This window comes from Salpingoeca rosetta (assembly GCF_000188695.1).
Source record: "Salpingoeca rosetta unplaced genomic scaffold supercont1.32, whole genome shotgun sequence".
Classification (NCBI taxonomy): Eukaryota; class Choanoflagellata; order Craspedida; family Salpingoecidae; genus Salpingoeca; species Salpingoeca rosetta.
In genome coordinates, this window is record NW_004754902.1 from 292,817 (window position 1) to 310,316 (window position 17,500).

Consider the following 17,500-nt stretch of genomic DNA (forward strand, 5'->3'; position numbering starts at 1 on the left):
CAGGCGCCGCCGATGACGGCCCGCTGCCGTGCTCGCGCTGCCCGTATTGGCACTAGTGGCCTTGTTGTCCTTTGCCTCGCCATCGCCCTTGCCGCTGCCGGTACTCGTGGCCGCTTTGCTGCTGATGCTGCTCTTGTCTTTGCTGCTGCTTTCGTTGCCCTCCATCTCCGCCATGGCCTTGTCAAAGCCGTCGAGGGCAGAGTCAAACAGCGCCAGGTTGAACTTGTCGGGGCGAAGCGGCGAGGGCGCAGGGGCTGCCTTCGGGCCACGCGCCCGCCCGCCGGCAGCCCTGGTGTGGATTGGACCGCTGCCACTGCCACTGCCGCTGCTCCTCGTCTTGCTGTCGTCCTCGCTGTCCGTGTCGCTCTCATCGTCATCATCGTCGTCGTCATCGTCAAGCCGATCCAGGTTCGGATGCAGCATGGCCCTGCATTGGAGGTGGAGGAAGAGGTGAGCGTTGATGGAAGTAAGCATGTGTGCGTGTGTGTGTGTGTTTGAGTTTGCGGAAGAACTTGCTCATGGACAGCACGCGCACACTCTCTCACACACATACATACGCACTTTCACCCACATACATACGCACTTTCACACACACACACACACATACATTTACGAACAAACAAAGAATCACAGGCACGTGCCGCCATCTCACCCGTCGTGTTCGCCTTCCATGGGCGTGTAACGGCGCACGCTCACGGTTGTCTGGAATCCAACGCGTGTGCGCGGTTTCTTCTCGGCGGGACGGCTGCCTTTCAGCGACGACCTGATGTGTGGTGGTGGTGGTGGTGATGGTGGTGATGATGGTGTTGGTGAAGGTGAGTGCGGTGGTGGTCGGGAGATGGCACAGTGAGCATGTTGACGGTGAAGATTGACTGGTGTACAAAGATGAGCAGCTGATGCAAAGGTGAAGCTCGCCAAAATGGAATACAAAAACTGCATGGACGAACGTGCAGCTGCCAACGAGCACACGCCCCCAGTACCGCCATCACAACTGCACAAGTGTCGGCAATCGACATGAGTTCGTACCTGACATCGCCGGTCTCTGTGAGTGCACGGGCAGGCGGCAGCTTCACAACACGGCGCTTGGGCCGCTGTGGGGGTGAGGTGATGCCAGCTGTCGTGCTGTTCTTCAATGAGGACACGGCCGCCGCAGGCTGCTCATCACTGCCATCTTCACCGGCCTTGGCTTGGCTCAGTGCCTCTGCATCAGATTTCGCACGGGCTGCTGTGGCTTCACTGCTTCCCTCCCCTTCTTCTTCCTCCTTGTCTTCGTCAGCCGTCGCAGCACCAGCACCACTATCAGCACCGTCATCATTACTGACAACTTGTTCCTTCTCCTCTTCCTTCTCCTCTTCCTGTTGCTTCTCTTGTTCTGCTGCGTCTGCCTTGGTCTGTGCCGCTTCTGAATCCTCATCATCGCTCCAATCGTCGTCGTCCGTCTCCTTGCCCTCGCTTGCCTTGTCGCCTTCCGCACCACCGTGCTTCTCCTCCTTTTCTTCCGTTGCTGCCGTCTCCTCTTCCTCTTCGCTCCCCGCCACAACTTCGCCTTCCTTCTCCTCGTTCTTTGCCTCTGCTTCCGCCTCCTCATCGGCCTTGACGTGCTCCCCAAGCGATGCTGTGGAGTCCTCAACCTTCTTCAGCACCTCCGCAACAGACACGTCGCTCTCGTACCCATCTGGCGCGGCATCTGCATCGTCCACGTCGTCATTGTCACTGTCGTCGCCTGCCCTCGGCTCCGTGCTCTTGTTCGTCTCTCCCTCCTTCTTCTTATTGCCCTCCTTCTCCCCTTGATCTTCCTCTTCTTCATCCTCTTTGCCTTCTTCCTCCTCCTCACTGGTCTTCACCGTCTCGGGCTGTGGTTCCTCATCGTCGGCAAACACATCTACGACAGGGGTTTCAGGCTCACCGTGACTCTTCTTGTCCTCTTCCTTCTCCTCTTCCTCCTTTTCCTCTGCTTCTTCTTCTTCGCCTTCCTCCTTCTCTTGTTCCTTCTCTTGTTCCTTGTCCTCTCCCTCCTTCTCTGCTTCCTCTTCCTCGTCCTCCTTCTCCTCGGCGGCGGTGGTTGGCGGCGGCGGCGGTGCTGGTCGCATGGGCTTTGGTGCCGGTGACGCCACAGCCTCATCCTCCTTCTCCTCCTGCTGGGATTTCTCCGCTTGCTCGTCTTGCGGCTGCGCCACAGGCGCATCCTTCCCGGCTTCAGTGGCTGGTGGTTGTTCAGTGCCCTCCTCCACCTCTTCTCCTTCTGGCTCTTCATCATCATCGTGGGCGGAAGCAGCCTCTGCCTTGGCATCGACACCACTTGGTGCTGCTCCTTCTTCCTCCTCTTCTTCTTCTTCCTCTTCATTGTCCGCCTTTGTCTCTGCCGTGTGTGCAGCGCTTGCGGACGCTTCCGCCTTCTGCTCTGGCTCTGCTGTTGCCTCGTCAGCTGTGCTGCCGTCCGCTGCGCCGTCATGACGTGCAGAGGAAGGAGACGCATCAGTATCAGCTTCTTCCTGATCCTCTTGCTCCTCTGCTTGCCTTTCCTTCTCCTCTGCCTCTGCTTGCTCTTCCTCTGCTTTCTCCTTCTCTTCCTCCTCTTCCTCTGCTTGTGCTTCCTTGTCTTTATCCTCCTTGCCTTCATCCTGGTCTTCTTCGTCTTCGCTGAGCGCAACAGAGAACTCTTCAGAGAGCGGATCGATCGACATGACGCTCACGTCGCCCATCGAATCAGCCAACAGCTCATCATCGCCGTCGTCATCGCCATCACTGTCTTTGCCGGTCGCTGCTGGTGTTGTCGTGCCCTCGTCGCCTGGCTGGGACTGTGGCGGTGGCGGTGGCGGTGCGTCAAACGCCTCTGACGCCTCGCCGTCTTCCTGCCATGACACTGTGGACACGTTCAGCTCCAGGTCACCACCACCACCGCTGGCAACCGCACTCGTCGTGGGAGGTGGTGATGGCGGCTCAGACACAGGCTCGTCATCATCATCATCCTCTTCTTCTTCTTCAGCAGCATCACCGACTGCACCAGTAGTGGCATGTGCTTCCTCGTCTGCATCTTGCTTGCCTTCGCTTTCGGCGGCAGCGTCGTGGCTACCTTCTTCCTCGTCTTGCGCATCCTTGTCGCCATCACCAGCACCACTGTCGGCAGCAGCTTCTGTCTTTTCCTCTTCCTCCTCTTCCTCCTCTTTCTTCGCCACTTCTTCGCCTTGCTCTGCCTCCGTTTTCACGTTGGACAAGTCGTCATCACGCTTCACACCATCACCATCGGCGGCAGCAACTGCATCACCAGCGCCATCATCAGCATCAGTCTCCTTTGCTGCTGCGTCGTCCGGCAAGCTGTTGTCTTCGCTGGGTGTCGCAGAGGGCGCGTTCGCAGCCTCGCTGTGTTCCGCACTCCCCGCCTGCTGTTCATCTGCGCTCTTGTCCGTCTCGGTCTGTTCACTCTGCTCTGCAGTCGCTTCAGTAGCAGCCATCGACTCATCGGCTGGGGCCGTCTCCTCCTTGTTCTCTTCTTTCTCCATTTGCTCGTCACCCTTCACTTCCTTCGCTGTCGTCTGTGCCTCGTCTTCAGCCGTGTTGTCGTCATCAGCCGTTGTTGGTGTTGGTGTTGGTGCTGGTGTTGTCGCTGGCTTCTTCGCCACCTGAGCGTATGTCAAGCGAACGGGTGCTGGGGCGCTGTCCTCCTCCTGCTTCTGCTCTTCCTCCTCCTCAGTGGATTCTTGGGCTGCTTGCTTCTCCTCTTGGTTCTCCTTCGTCACCACATCCTGCTTGCTGGCTTCGACTGCAGCATCACCAGTGTCACCATCATCAGCACCGTCACCATCATCAGCAGCGTTAGCAGCGTCAGCACCGTCGTCGTCGGTGACGTGGTTCGCCTTCCTGAGGAAGCGGGAACGCATGACAGCCGCGCGCGTGTCCTGCCCTCCGCGCGCACCCAACCGTGGGTTGTCAGGTGGGCGTGGCAGCGCACGCTTGCTGCCTGCAGGCAACACCTTGAGTGGGCTTGGCTTGGGCTTCATGGCTGCCGGCAGCTGCTTCAACGCCTGCTGTGAGTCCTCCTTGGTGATGTGCGTGTCATTTGGGGGCGGTGCCTGGGCGTGCTGCTCCTCCACGCTGCGCAGGACCGTTGCTTGACTGAGCAAGCTGGCATTTTGTTCCGCCTGCGCCTGTGACAGCAGCGTGTCACGGTCCACAACGCCCAGCGTACGCTCAGCAACAGCTGCATCCACTGCAGCAGCAACGGGAGGAGGCGACGGCAACAATGCATCCTCGCTGCCATTGCTCGTGCTGCCACCGTTGTCTCCCTGCTCCTTCTCTTCTTTCTCTTCCCCTTCTTTCTGTTCTGCCTCTTCTTCCTCTTTGTTCTGTTCTGCCTCTTTGTTCTGTTCTTCCCCTTCCTCTTCTTGTTCCGCTTCTTCTCCGTCCTGCTGCTTGGCTGATGCGCTTTCCTCACCATCATCGTCGTCAGCAGTGGTGGTGGTGGTGGCGGCTTCTTCCTGCGCTTCTGCGCTGTGGGCATCATCCGGTGAGGTGGTGTCTTCTTTTTCCGTCTTCTCCTCGCTTGCATCTGCACTTGCTTCCTCCTCATCCTCCCTTTCCTCTTCCCTGTCATTACCATCATCACCATCATCATCGCTGTCACCCGCATTGTCATCATTGTCATCATCATCATCCTCAAATTCATCGCTCCCATACCCATCACCACCACCATCATCAGCAGCATCAGCAGCATCGGGCTTTGTGGTGGCAACAGCTGCTTGCACGTCCTTGGACGGGGCAGAGTGCACGCGGCCACCGCTCACCCACACGTCCTGCAGCAGCTCAGAGGCTGACGGCAGTGATGGTAGTGGTGGTGGTGGTGGTGATGGCAGTTGTGATGATGGTGGTAGTGGTGGTGGTGAGGGTAGTTGTGAGGATGTCGTGAAAACCCGATTGAGACAAATTGTGAGGATGAGTTGCGACGTACATTGCGAATAAGCAATGTCAGACGGCTACAAGCCAACAACAACAACAACAACAACAACAACATGAGATGTTACAACGAAACACAAGCACACACGCTCACCTGGCGTTGGCGTTGTGTTGTCAGCTCGAGCGGCCGCATCATCACCGTCATCCCGGTCGGCTTCATCATCGTCTGCGTCGCTTGCACTGTCCCAGCTGCTACTATCGTAGTCATCGCCATGCTCACCATCGCCAGCAGCACCCGCCTGTTGCTGCTTGTCCTCTTCACCGTCTGCCTCTCCCTCCTTTCCATCACCATCACCATCACCATCACGACCATGGTGATCATCCTCATCATCCGTTGCGCCCGTGGGCTGGGGCGTTGCGTCCATCAGCGCTGCCATGTCCTCCGCCTCTGCAGCAACAGTCGACACCGTGCTGCGCTCCTGCTTGCAAGCAAACGTGATCATAAACATGCATGTGTGTGAGTGCATGTGTGAGTGAACGAGAAGGTACATGATGCTCATGTGGGGTTATGTGTGTCTGGGTGTCTGTGTGCGTGTGCGTGTGTGTGGGTGTGGGTGTGTCTGTGTGCGTGGATGTGATTTAGGCACATGTATGTGCCAAACGACCTCAGAACACTGCACACATCAATCTCATGTGCGTTCGCACTTCACGGACTGCCACCAATCCACCACGACTGCGCAGCATGCATCACGACTACACCGCACCTGCTTCTGCTTGTTGACGTGGGACTTGTGGTCCTCGTTGGCAATGAACGCGTCCACGCGGCACCGGAGGCACGGTCCGCCGCCTGTCACGTGCAGTAGCCGCAGCCCACTCGACTTCTGGCACACATACGTGCCTGCCACCCGCGGGAAACAGGAAAAGGGTCATATAAAAAGAGGTTGGGGACAGGAGGTGGCGTTTCATGGACATGTGCAGTTGTGAGACACAGTCAGATCACCGTATGTGGGGAAGGTCTGCTCTGCAAACACGCACAAACACACACACACGCACAAACACAAATAAACAAAGCAACACAAACACAAACAAGCACACGCACACAAAGCAACACAAGCACACAAACAAAAGCAAGCAAGCAAACACACCTGGCGCGTGCTTGTATTCACAGCAGCAGGAGAGGCGTGCGAGCGTGACGCCGTTGGCAATGAACACCAGGCCCAGGCCCTGGGATGGCTTGCGGCGCGACTGAATGCTAAACGTTTCATTTGGCAAAATGTGCTGGCGCAGGACCACCACGGACGACGCAGCCACTTGCTGCTTGACAACCAGCTGCACTGGCGCCTGGGCGTTGACGCCATGCACGGTGGCCATGCCTGCAAGCATATCGCGACCCAGCTGGCGCGCGCCAAGAAACTGGAACGTCATGGTGGCTGGCTGCTGCTGCTTGTATCGACGAGTGAGGTCGCCGGCTGTTGTGCGCAGGCCGGCAGCCAGGGAGCGGCTGCTACTCAGCACAGCCGACGTCTGCACTTGCTCGCCTGGTGGTGATGATGATGTTGTTGAAGAAGGGGGTGGGGAGAGGGGTTTTGAGTGATGGTTCGTTGATTTGTCGTGGTGGCATGGTGGCGGTGCAACAAAACATGAGGACGATGAAGCGAACAAGTGCGATTAAGAATGCAACAGACAAGTCAGCTCTGACCATGTAAATAACTAAGTATGGCGCAAACACAAACTCACATACAAACACAAACACACAAAAAAAAACATGCACAAACACACACGCGCGCACACACACATAAGTATACTAACAGTCATATCCACAAACATACACACACAAACAAACACAAACATACACAAGCATGCGCGTGTACGTACGTCGTGCGACGGACATGGATGACTGTGTGGCGGCGAGGCGTGGTGTTGGCGCGGAAATGGATGAGGAAGCCCCTCCACGTGCGCTAACAACACGCCCTCTCGACCGCCCAACAGCACTGCCGCCATTGCTGGCGCTGCTGGTGGTGTTGCGGAACATGGCGTTGCCTGCAGGCAGGCGGCGACGATGGGAGGAGGGACTCGGCGGCAAGCGGCGGCGCCCACGTGACTCATGCAGGCGGTGGTGCGCCGATGCAGCTGTTGATGGTGGCGGTGGCGGCGCTGGATGCGCCACGCCATGGCCCATACGCGGACGCATGCGGTGGTCACGCTGAAACTGAAGATGACGACGCTCCTGCTGACGCTCCTGATGGTGGTGGTGGTATGACTTTGGGCGGGTGGCGCGTGTTGTGGTGGCGACGGCTCCACGCGTTGCAGCGCTTCGCGGGCGGTCAGACAGCGGACGCACGCCGCCACGACGCAGCGACCTCGTGCTGGTGTTGTTGGCACACACCTTGCCGTCATCACGCTGCTGCCGCTGCCGCTGCTGCTGGTGGTGATGGTGGGAATCGCTGGTGGACAGGTGGTGGCGGCTGCTGGTGCCGTGTTCATAATCGCTGGCACCATCACGACCGTCGTAGTGGCCATCACCATCATCATTGTAATCCACATGGTCGTCGTCGTCGTCGTCATTGGTGAACGAAGAGGACAGCGTGTCGCTCTGGCTGCCGCGCGAGCCACGGTAATGGCCCTCGCTGTCGACGGGCAGCGTGGAGGACTTGATGATGCGCGGGTGTACAGCCTCGCTCGCATCTGTCATTGCGCTTGCATTGCTCGGAGACGGGGAGCGGCTCGTAAACGCGCTGTGTTGGTGGGAGGTGTACATGTGTGTGTGTGTGTGTGAGTGTGTGTGTGTGAGTGTGAGTGTGTGTGTGTGTGTGTGTGTGTGAGAGAGAGAGAGAGAGAGTCTGTGTGTGTGTGTGTGAGGTGATATGAGAAGGGGATGACAATGACTGCAGAAAACAACCCCCCAGTCAAACACGGGGAGCATGGGTACCTCGATGCTGTGGAGATGTCGCTGTCGAGCCGGCCGCGCGTCGGACTGGCCAGCGATCTGCACAGCGCAGTGTGAGGTGACATGATGTGATGCGGTGTTGTGAGGTGGTGCGGTGTGGTCAAGACTTGCGCTGTTTCAAATCGAAGGCAGGCACATGATTGTGTGCACATCTACGGCATGTATTCACGCACGCACGCACACGCACACGCACACGCACACGCACGCACGCACGCACGCACTCACGCACACACGCACATACGCTTACGCTGATCGGTGTGAGACGTGGCGATGGCCGCGGGGATGGCGGTGGCTGCGGTGATGGGGCCGTGTTGTGTCATCACCATCGCGGCTACGCTCCCGCTGCAGCCACAGGTTCTTCACCTCCCGCTCCGTACGCACCATGCCTGCAAGAAGGGGCCACAGGCATCAATGAGGCACGGACCTTCAACGAGTGGGGCTGCATTCGCCGCTGTGTCCCATTAACGCCACACACACACACACACACACACACACACACACACACACACACACACACACACACACACGCACCATCTTTGGTGATGAGGCCGGCCTTTTGGAGGTGCTTGATCATGTGTGGACGGCTGAGGAAGCCAGAGAGATACTTGTCCTCAAGCGGGTTGTAGTTGAGTGGGTCCACTGCACACACACAGCATGACCGCGAGCAAAGGGAGACGTATTCACACACAAGCCCACACAACCCCACATAACGACACAACCACACAAACACACACACACACACACAAATGCCATGATATGTGAGCATTGTATTGCAGATCGCCCGCACCGCCCGCATCACGAGACAAGGGATGCGTGACAAATCCGCCGTCACAGTAAGTGCGCTCCCGTCCTGGAAACCGAGCAAGCGGTGTCTGCCACCAACTCCATGCACCTTCCTCTCTCTCTCTCTCGCTCTCTCTCTCTCTCTGTCTCTCTCTTTGTCTCTCTCTTTGTCTCTCACACACACACACACACACACACTCTCTCTCTCTCTCTCTCTCTCTCTCTCTCTCTCTCTCTCTCTCTCTCTCTCTCTCTCGCCCTAACGCAGTGACGCACTTGCTTGGCCGATGACCCCGCTTGGCGCCGTTGTTGAGAACGAGGACGACGGGATGGTTGTTGGCTGTGGTGGTGGTGGTGGTGGTGCACGGCGACGGGCGCTGCCTTGGCGAACCGTCTTCGCCGATGGCCCACGCGTCGTCATGCCGTCTGCAACGCATGTCGCGCGAGTGAGCGAAGATGAAAGATGATGAGATGAGGTGAGATGGGGTGAGAGAAGTAGAAAGATGAGATGAGGTGAGATGCAACACTACTTGCATCCGGTACCTTCAACACACATACACATACACACATACACATACACACATACACATGCACACACACACATGCACACACACATGCACACACATGGTACCTTGTTTGCGTTTGGCGGGACGATATGGGCTACTGCTTCTCCTCTCGTGGCGGTGGTGGTGGTGGTGAGGTTTGATCTGTGTGGTGTTGTTTGGTGGTGGTGGCAACCGACAACAACGGGCTGTTGGGTTTTGTCAGTCAGGTCGCCCATTAAAATTGCATCGAATCCTGTAGAAGGGTTGGGAAAATTAAACGAACTGCTGGTGTTTCTTGTTGTTGTGCGTGTGCACGAGTTGAGGTTGTGTTCGTGCGCGTGAGAGGAGGTTGTTCACTGGTCGTGTTCATGTCACTGACTGCGTTGGCCCTTTGCTTACGTTGATGGTTCATTCACGACAACATACTGAGGGGGCATGTCACATCACCACATCAACGCAGTGCCAAAGAACACAGCCACAAAAGGCCCCAACACTGAACGCGTGCACACAAACACACAAAAACACACACACACACCCGCACACAGACACACAAACAACCACACACACACACACACACACACACACACAACCACACACACACACAAACGAGGTGCTCAGATGCCGACGTCCACGTCGTTGTCCTCTTCCATCTGCTGCGCCATATCCTCCCTGAACTGCAAGAAATCGCTCAGGCGCACCTTCTGCAATCGCGTCGCCCGCCCAGAAGCCGACGTGATGTACCGTGGCTTCCCGCTCACCGCAGCCTCACCCTCCTACGAGCGCAGTGTATTGGGGCACAGGGACAGAAGGGTTGTGGGCACATGGTGAGCAACGTGGGAGAGAGGACTTGAAATGGTGGTGGGGAGACAAAGAAGTGTGTACATGTGTGTGTGTGTGTGTGCGCGCGCGCACGTGCGTGTGCGTGTGTCTGTGTGTGTGTGTGCGTGTGTCTGTGTGTGTGTCTGTGTCTGTGTGTGTGTCTGTGTCTGTGTGTGCAAAAGAGACACAAACAGATCGACCCAGAAACACACGCTCAGAAACACGCAAAAGGACGCACACAAACACGCACGTCGACACAAACACACATACACACACACACTTTCTCTCTCAATGCGCACCCTGGTCACGTGGCGGTAGAAGCAAAAGTCGCCAAAGGGACAGTCCCCACGACCAAAGTCAAAGTGTTTGCAATCGAGCTTGGACAGGCGCTCCCTGCACACAGCACGACACGAACAACAGTAGTTGCAGAGGTGGTGGCGGCAATGATGGCGGGTTGAGAAGAGTGCGTGCACGTGCACGTGAACGAACACGCACGGTGTGACAGAAGAGATTTAGAAGAGGGTCCACACATATGCACTCACGTCCGCACATATGCACATTCACGCACACTCACACACATGCACATACGCACACATACACATACGCATACGCACACACACACGCACACGCTCGCGTATCCACACCTGTATTCTTCGATGAGGGCTGCCTTTTCTGCATCGTCTGTCACAAAGAAGCTGTTGCCACCAAGCAAACAATCGTGTGTGAGAAGCACATGCACACACATGCAACTTGCACACAAACCCACACCAATGAAAACGCACACACATGCACACATGCACACATGCACACATGCACAAAGCCGCGCACAAACACACGCCACAAACACAAACAAACACACACACATACGTGCCCAACGTAAATAAACACACACACACACACACCTGCTTGGGACGACGAAGAAGGAGCGCTCGCGGCAGATTGGGCACTGGCGGACAATGGTGCCTTGCTCCGAATGCTGCCGCCACTTTCGAATGCAGCGCAGGCAAAACGCGTGCTTGCAGTTGGGAAGGATGCCAAACCTATCGTCGTCGTGGTGATGGCGGTGGTGGTGATGATGGTCGTGGTGAGGCAAGAGCGGGTGATGGGTTGCAGTGCGGTCACGTGCAATCAGGACAGCAATGGAAGGGCGAGGTTGGAAGAATTGGCTCGCAACAATAGCACACCAAAAGGATACTCCATAAGCACACACACACACACATACACATACATACATACACACAAGTGTGAACACACTTTCTGTCAGAGGGGACGCGTTTTGCGAGGACTTCTTCAAGGCAAATGCAGCACTCCACGCCCTTGCTCTCCTTCACTTTCGCCCGCCGCTGCCATGCCGTGTTGTGTCGTGTTGTGAGGGGTGGGGTGGGTGTGGGGAACATGGGATGAGCACTCGTACCACGAGAGAGAAGGGACACTCACACACATGCACGCACGCACATACACACATGTGCACTCACGCACGCACTCACACACACACACACACACACTCACTCACTCACACTCACACTCACACTCACACTCACACTCACACTCACATGCATACATACACACTCACACACCCTCTTCTCCTGCTCCTGCTTGCGAGCGCACGCGTCGACATGGGCGTCGTGCTCCTCGGGGCGATACGGGTGCAGCACCAGCAGGTGGCACACGGGGCACTCAATCCCGTGCAGATATGCACACTCCTCGTCCAGGCAGTCGCCGGTCGCAACGCCAGCAGGACACAGCGGCGCCTGAGCAGCAGCAGGCAATGGAGAGGGTGGGGTCGAGAAGTGAGTCGTAGTGGTGGTGGTGGTAGAGTGCAAGCTCAGCTTGCGCGTGAAAACAACGCACACACAAGCACGCAACACGCAACACGCAACACGCACACAGATACAAGTTTTCACACATGCAAGTACACACACATACATACGCACACACGACACACACGACACAGCACACGCCAGGAGAACTCACTGCCTCGAGGGCCTCGTCGCCTTCAAGCGCTGCGCGGGCGGCGTGGGCATAGTTGACCGCTGGTGGTGATGGTGGTGGTGATGGTGATGGTGGGGGAGTGGTCATGATGAGCAGAGCAGTTGCCATGATGATGGGGTTACGTTGGACGGCACAGGCTGGAGTGTACAACGAACGCATGCAACATGCACACGCACACACACACATACACACACACACACGCACACACACACACACATACACACACACACGCACACACACACACACACACACACACGAGGCAGAACACACAACGCACGTTGTGTTGGGTATGCGGGCATGTACTGGTGCTGCTGGTAGTCGACACCTGCGGGCGCTTTGACCCACGCGAGGGACGGCTGGTCGTGCTGCTCATAACCATCTCCAGCACTGCCGCTGGCATCACCCTCTTCCTGCTCCTGCTGCTGTGCCTTGGCCTTGCGCGCTGCCTTCTTCTTCACCACGATAAAGAGCTTGCCTGGCTCCTGCCCAGCAACGGCGGTGACGGGCACGTGTGGGGGCGCTGCCTTGTGCTTGCGCGGCTTGGCCACACTCACCACCTTCCCCTGCGCATCCCTGATTGTGGTGGAGCTGAGCTCCTTTGTGCGCCAGTCCGCGTTGATGCGGCGTGCCTTGTCGGGCGGTACTGTGGGCGACAGCACGCTCGGTGGCAACTGCCCCAGCTTGCCCGACCTTTGCTGCTGCTGCTGCTGCTGCTGCTGCTGCTGCGTTGCCACGCCTGGCACTGCCGAATGTTGTCGCTGCTGCTGCTGGTGCTGCTGCTGCTCAGTTGGGTGGAACTCTGGGGCTTGTGAAGTGAGGGTCAGCAAGGGCGTGGGCGTCGTGGGTGCGTTCATCGTGGGTGGTGGCATGAATGAGCTGGGCACAAACTCGGGCGCATCTGCCGACATCTGTGCCAGCATCTGCGCTGGTGGTGGCTGTATCGCTGTTGTGGGCGCTGTAGTTGCTGTTGCTGCTGTTGTTGTTGTTGTTGCTGTTGTTGCTGGTGTTGCTTGGGACGCCTTGGTGGTTGCACTTGCAGCCGGCGCAGGTCTCCATGCGTTCCCCTTTGACGCTGCCTTTGTCTTTGTCTTTGTGGCCCCCTTTGTCTTTGGTTTCGTTGGTTTCGTTGTTGCAGAAGATGGAGACGAGGATGGAGGTGGGGCTGTGGCCTGTGATGTGGCCTTTGCTGACCGTTGTTGCTGTTGTTGTTGTGATTGCTTCGTTCTGCTCTGTTGCGAACGACTGTTTGCTGTGGCGGGCTGCTGGCGTTGCCGTTTAGCAGCAGCGGCACTGCTCTTGGACTGTGACGCTGTCTTCTTCTTCGGGCGGACATGGTCGTAGCGACACCTGTCACCGTAGTGGCAGGAGCCGGCGAGGTAGAACTTGCATGTGTTGTCTGGCTTTGCGGCCATGTCGTGCGAGAAGGGGCACTGTTCGCCTCGTGTGCATGCCCTAACAGGATCGCGACAAACCACCAAATCGCAAAAGGCAAGCTGAGCTACAGGGTCAAACAAACAAGCGGGTACACAAGCGGGCAGTCACACACACGCACATACACACAAGCGGGCAGTCACACACAAGCGGGCAGTCACACACAAGCGGGCAGTCACACACAAGCGGGCAGTCACACACACACACACACACACACACACACACACACACACACACACACACACTGGCTTACCCGTGCACAAAGTATCTGCATCGCACGTTTGACGTGGAGCTCATGGTTGCGATGATCGCTGGGCGTGCAGCTGTGTGCGTATGTGTGTGTGTGTGTGTTGGTTGCTGCACTGCTACAGGAGTCGTGGACTGGACGTGGACGACGTCGACGACGTGGATGGATGGTTGTCACGTGTTTGTTGGTGGCAGGGAGTTACGCTTTGCTTTGTTGTGTTTTGGCGAAACAAATTGCACGAAAGGACCAAAGCAACAACGCCACACCAGACCATACAACCCCCCCCCCCCCAAGATCACTGACATGAAGTAGCGCAGAGGACAAGGCAACAAGTCAGTCAGCAACACCTGGAGTGCTGAAGTGAGCCTTTGAGCGTACACCATCCAAGGCACGAACGTGCCGAAGTACAAGCAAGACGGGGGAGGCTGAGGCACAACACTGAGACTAGGAGACTGACAGGACAGACGGACAGACGGACAGATGAGAACGCTGAAATCTGAAATGGAGGGAGGAAGACAAAAAAACAAAGCAACAAAGCAACAAATCACTTCATTCCAGCATTCCTTCACGGCACTCACTCCTGCATTCAGAAATCAGAGAGAGGACCCCACAGACAAACAGCACACAGCACACCAGCACGAAGACAGACAGATCATCTTCTTCAACTGAAGAGAACACCTGAAGAGAACACGTGAAACAGGAGCGCAGCAAAAGCTCGTGTCACGCTGGCTCTAGTGTCGATGCTGCTGCAGGTGTCGACGATGATGCTGCTGGTGCTGTTGTTGCTGCTGATGGAAGGGGTTACTGCGTCTCCACAGCAACTCGTCACTTTGAGCTGACCGCCGAGAAGATGGCAAGGAAGAGGACGAGGACGAGGAGATGGCGGCAGTGGCAGCCGCGGTGGTATCGCTGGCTGAAAGCGACTGCGCCAACGCCTGGTTCGCCAGAGCAATCCGCTCCTGCAACACGTGGCCAGGATTGGAGGTGGTGCTTCCCATGTCTGCACCGCCACCGCTGCGGTGAGAGTGAGCATGGTGCGCCGTGATGAGGGGGGCCACCGTCTGCAGCTGCAGCTGCGGTCCATGTGCGTGTGTTGGTGCCGCTGTGCCTGGAAGTGGAAATGGCGCTGCTTGGGTTTGGTGAACCATCATAGACGTGGCTTGTGGTGACGGCTGCGCGGGTTGCATGGCGGGTGCCTGGTATAACACCCCAAGCCCGGACGAGGCGGAGTGCTCCCTCTGCCAGTAGCCGCGCGGCTGTGCGTACTGGCCTTTGACTTGCGACGGCATGGCGGGCACCTCGTTGTGGACGGCAAACACGGTCACGTACTGCGGTTGGCCCGGATGGTTGTTCCTCTGGGGTGAGACGTTGGCAGAAGCGACCATATGGCTTTGGTGATGAGCAAGAGTGTAGTACTGCTCATCAGCAATTGCAGATGCGGGCATCGCGCTGGAGTGCTGGCCATCCGCAGCAGCAGACGCATCTGCGCTAGATGGCTGAGACGGGGCCAAGCCGGACGAAGGGTATGCTGCGCTAGCGGAGGAGGACGAGGGGTAGTACGGCTCCGCGGAGGGAGAGACAGGCCCATCATTGACCTTGCGAAGTGCCTTCGCATACGCTGGAGAGCTGGCCTCCAGCAGATCAACCTTGGCTTTGAGCTGCTTGATCTGCTCCTTCAGCTGATGCTGTTCCCGCACCGTGTGCTCCAGCAGCAGGAACGCCTTGCGAGCGGCCTGGGTGATGCGGAAAAACATGTTGGCGTCGTGCTCCCAGCCGCCAGTGAGCACCGCACAGCCTCCGCTTGCCGCGCTGGCGTCCTTCGAATGCTCAGAGGCCTGGGCATGACGAAGGGCAACAGCATCGCGATGGACCTGGTCCCACCCCTCAGAGCCCTGTGCATCCACACCAACATCACTGGTCTTCCAAACGGATGCTAGAGAAGCGTCGTCGTGCTCGATGGCGCTCTGCTTGACGCTGCTGTTCTTGTTTGGCCGGGGTTGAGGAGCCTTGGGCTCGCTGGCGGCTGCAGCCCGGCTGAGCTTGTCCTGACCCTGCTCCCTCTTGCCCTTGATACTGGAGCTGCTGTTGATACTGCTGCTCTTGGCGCTCGTGGTGGTGCCAGTGGAACTGGCGCTGGTGCTGGCAGAGCTGCCCGTGTCGCTGCTGTCGCCTGTGTCGCTGCTGTCGCTGCTGTCGACCCCGCTTGTGCTGCTTGCTGTTGAGGACCAGGTGGCAGGATAGCCTTCAATCAGCATGCGTTGAACGCTGTCCACCACCCGCCTGGTCTCGAGCTCCTCCAAGTCGTGAAAGTTGGGCAGGAGCTTGAGGTCTTGCAGTAGACCGGCGAAAGGGCGGATCTTTGCAGCTTGCAGCACATACTGGTGAGCAGCCTGAGCCAAGCTGTTGCCGTCAAAGTCGGCAACATGTTCAAGTTCAACACTCTGTCCTTCATCGCCGGTCGACGAGAACAAAGGGCTGTGTTGTTCCTGCTGTTGCTCGGGTGGCTGTTGTGCTTGTTGGGGTTGTTGTTCCTGTTGTTGCTCAGGTGGCTGTTGTGCCTGTTCGGGTTGTTCTGGTTGTTGTTGCTCAGGTGGCTGTTGCGGCTGTGGTTGTTGTTGCTCGGGTGGCTGTTGTGCCTGTTCGAGTTGTTGTTGCTGTTGCTGTGGCCTGCGCCTGCGCGAACGCCTTCGCAGCCGTGGTTGTGGCTGTGGCTGTTGTGGTTGCTGCCGCGGTTGTGGCTGTTGCGCTTGCAGCTGTGGCCATGGCCGTGGCCACGGCGGTTGGCGTTCCTGTGGCTGCTGTTGCTGCCGTGGCTGCCGTGGCTGCTGTGGCTGTGGCTGTGGCCGTGGCTGCTGTGGCTGTTGCTGTGGGCGTGGCTGCCGTGGTCGTGGTTGCTGCGGTTGTGGCTGTTGTTGTGGTGGCTGCAGCAGTGGTTGTGGCTGGCTTTCGCGTCGAATTCGCTCTTGCGCTCGCACTCTCTGCTCTCGTTTGGTGATATGCCTTGCCACGTTTGTCCCTGGCCTCTTCGATTTGCCCCGGCCGGAAGCCATGTCGACGCGGCAACACGTACGCTTGCACAACACAGGCTTCCTCAGTTCCTGTCCGATGTGTCGACAAGCAAAGGGGGATGGGAGCGAACAATAAGCGGTGAGAGATGCTTGCGAGGATGTCGACAAGTCGACCCAGACCGGCACGAAGACATATCACTCACGCGTTAAGTGTGTAAGCTTGAACGAGTGTAGAACACACACTGCAAAACAGGCGAGGGTGCAAACAGAGGGCAACGTACCTCTGTACCTTCGCTTCAGGGCACTGTGGATGGAGCGTTTGATGTGTTCTGTTGATGAGGTGGTGAGAGTTGTAGAGTTGTTCTTCTGTAGGTGTTGAGAGGAGGCAGACAACGACAACAAGGGTATGCCGAAGGGCGTGAAGCGCTGAAGTGAGTGCTTACCCGTTTCCGGCCACCCCTTCACTGTAGTTGGAAGGGAGGAAGGATCGACAAGCAAAAAAGTGGCGACGTGACTGTGACCATGACAAAAAAGGTTCAACGGAACAGTGGCGCTCTGTTACTTGTAATTGATGTGTCGAAACATTGACATTTATGGTGGCATTGCCAGCCAAGTTTTTGTCCTTTCGACACACAAAGCCCTTCCATTCATTCAACAACAGCTCTGCAAAGATTCGTGCGTTGCTGTGTTCTCGAAAGAACAACGGTTAATTGATTGATTGTGAATGGTTTGGGTTTATGAGTCGAACTGATGGGAGGCAAAGAACGAGGGCGCGCGCGTGTGTGTGTATGTGTGTGTGTGTGTGTGGGGGGGGGGACTTGTCTCTGTCTGGTGTGCA

At 57.3% G+C, this 17,500-nt stretch overlaps 4 protein-coding genes across 4 annotated transcripts in view; all 4 read right to left on the reverse strand.

Moving 5' to 3' along the window:
* The window catches only part of PTSG_10031 (uncharacterized protein), a 10,051-nt gene extending 658 nt beyond the window's left edge, over positions 1-9,393 (reverse strand). The window contains exons 1-12 of the mRNA XM_004988889.1: positions 9,252-9,393; positions 8,897-9,046; positions 8,369-8,476; positions 8,085-8,223; positions 7,820-7,876; positions 6,766-7,625; positions 6,036-6,428; positions 5,655-5,788; positions 5,045-5,369; positions 1,027-4,807; positions 653-763; positions 1-427 (exon numbers count right to left, since the gene is read on the reverse strand). The exon at positions 1-427 is cut by the window's left edge and continues 658 nt beyond it. Coding sequence (XP_004988946.1) covers positions 1-427; positions 653-763; positions 1,027-4,807; positions 5,045-5,369; positions 5,655-5,788; positions 6,036-6,428; positions 6,766-7,625; positions 7,820-7,876; positions 8,085-8,223; positions 8,369-8,476; positions 8,897-9,041 — 6,480 coding nt within the window. The 5' untranslated portion in view covers positions 9,042-9,046; positions 9,252-9,393. The remainder of the gene's footprint in view (positions 428-652; positions 764-1,026; positions 4,808-5,044; positions 5,370-5,654; positions 5,789-6,035; positions 6,429-6,765; positions 7,626-7,819; positions 7,877-8,084; positions 8,224-8,368; positions 8,477-8,896; positions 9,047-9,251) is intronic.
* Positions 9,394-9,554: 161 nt separating this feature from the next.
* On the reverse strand, positions 9,555-13,895 carry PTSG_10032 (uncharacterized protein). The gene is made up of 9 exons (XM_004988890.1): positions 13,661-13,895; positions 12,254-13,428; positions 11,959-12,017; positions 11,562-11,735; positions 11,239-11,327; positions 10,887-11,024; positions 10,629-10,679; positions 10,284-10,377; positions 9,555-9,938 (listed from the first exon to the last, which is right to left on the reverse strand). Exons 1-9 carry the CDS (start codon positions 13,702-13,704, stop codon positions 9,780-9,782), a joined length of 1,983 nt encoding a protein of 660 aa, XP_004988947.1. The 5' UTR covers positions 13,705-13,895; the 3' UTR covers positions 9,555-9,779.
* Positions 13,896-13,933: 38 nt separating this feature from the next.
* PTSG_12979 (uncharacterized protein) lies at positions 13,934-17,215 on the reverse strand. The gene is made up of 2 exons (XM_004988891.1): positions 16,944-17,215; positions 13,934-16,752 (listed from the first exon to the last, which is right to left on the reverse strand). The coding sequence occupies exon 2, from the start codon at positions 16,702-16,704 to the stop codon at positions 14,386-14,388; it is 2,319 nt and encodes a 772-aa protein (XP_004988948.1). The 5' UTR covers positions 16,705-16,752; positions 16,944-17,215; the 3' UTR covers positions 13,934-14,385.
* A 165-nt stretch (positions 17,216-17,380) lies between these two features.
* The window catches only part of PTSG_10033 (methionine aminopeptidase), a gene marked incomplete at its 5' end in the record, with an annotated part of 4,301 nt that continues 4,181 nt past the window's right edge, over positions 17,381-17,500 (reverse strand). Inside the window, one exon of the mRNA XM_004988892.1 lies at positions 17,381-17,500. This exon is cut by the window's right edge and continues 131 nt beyond it.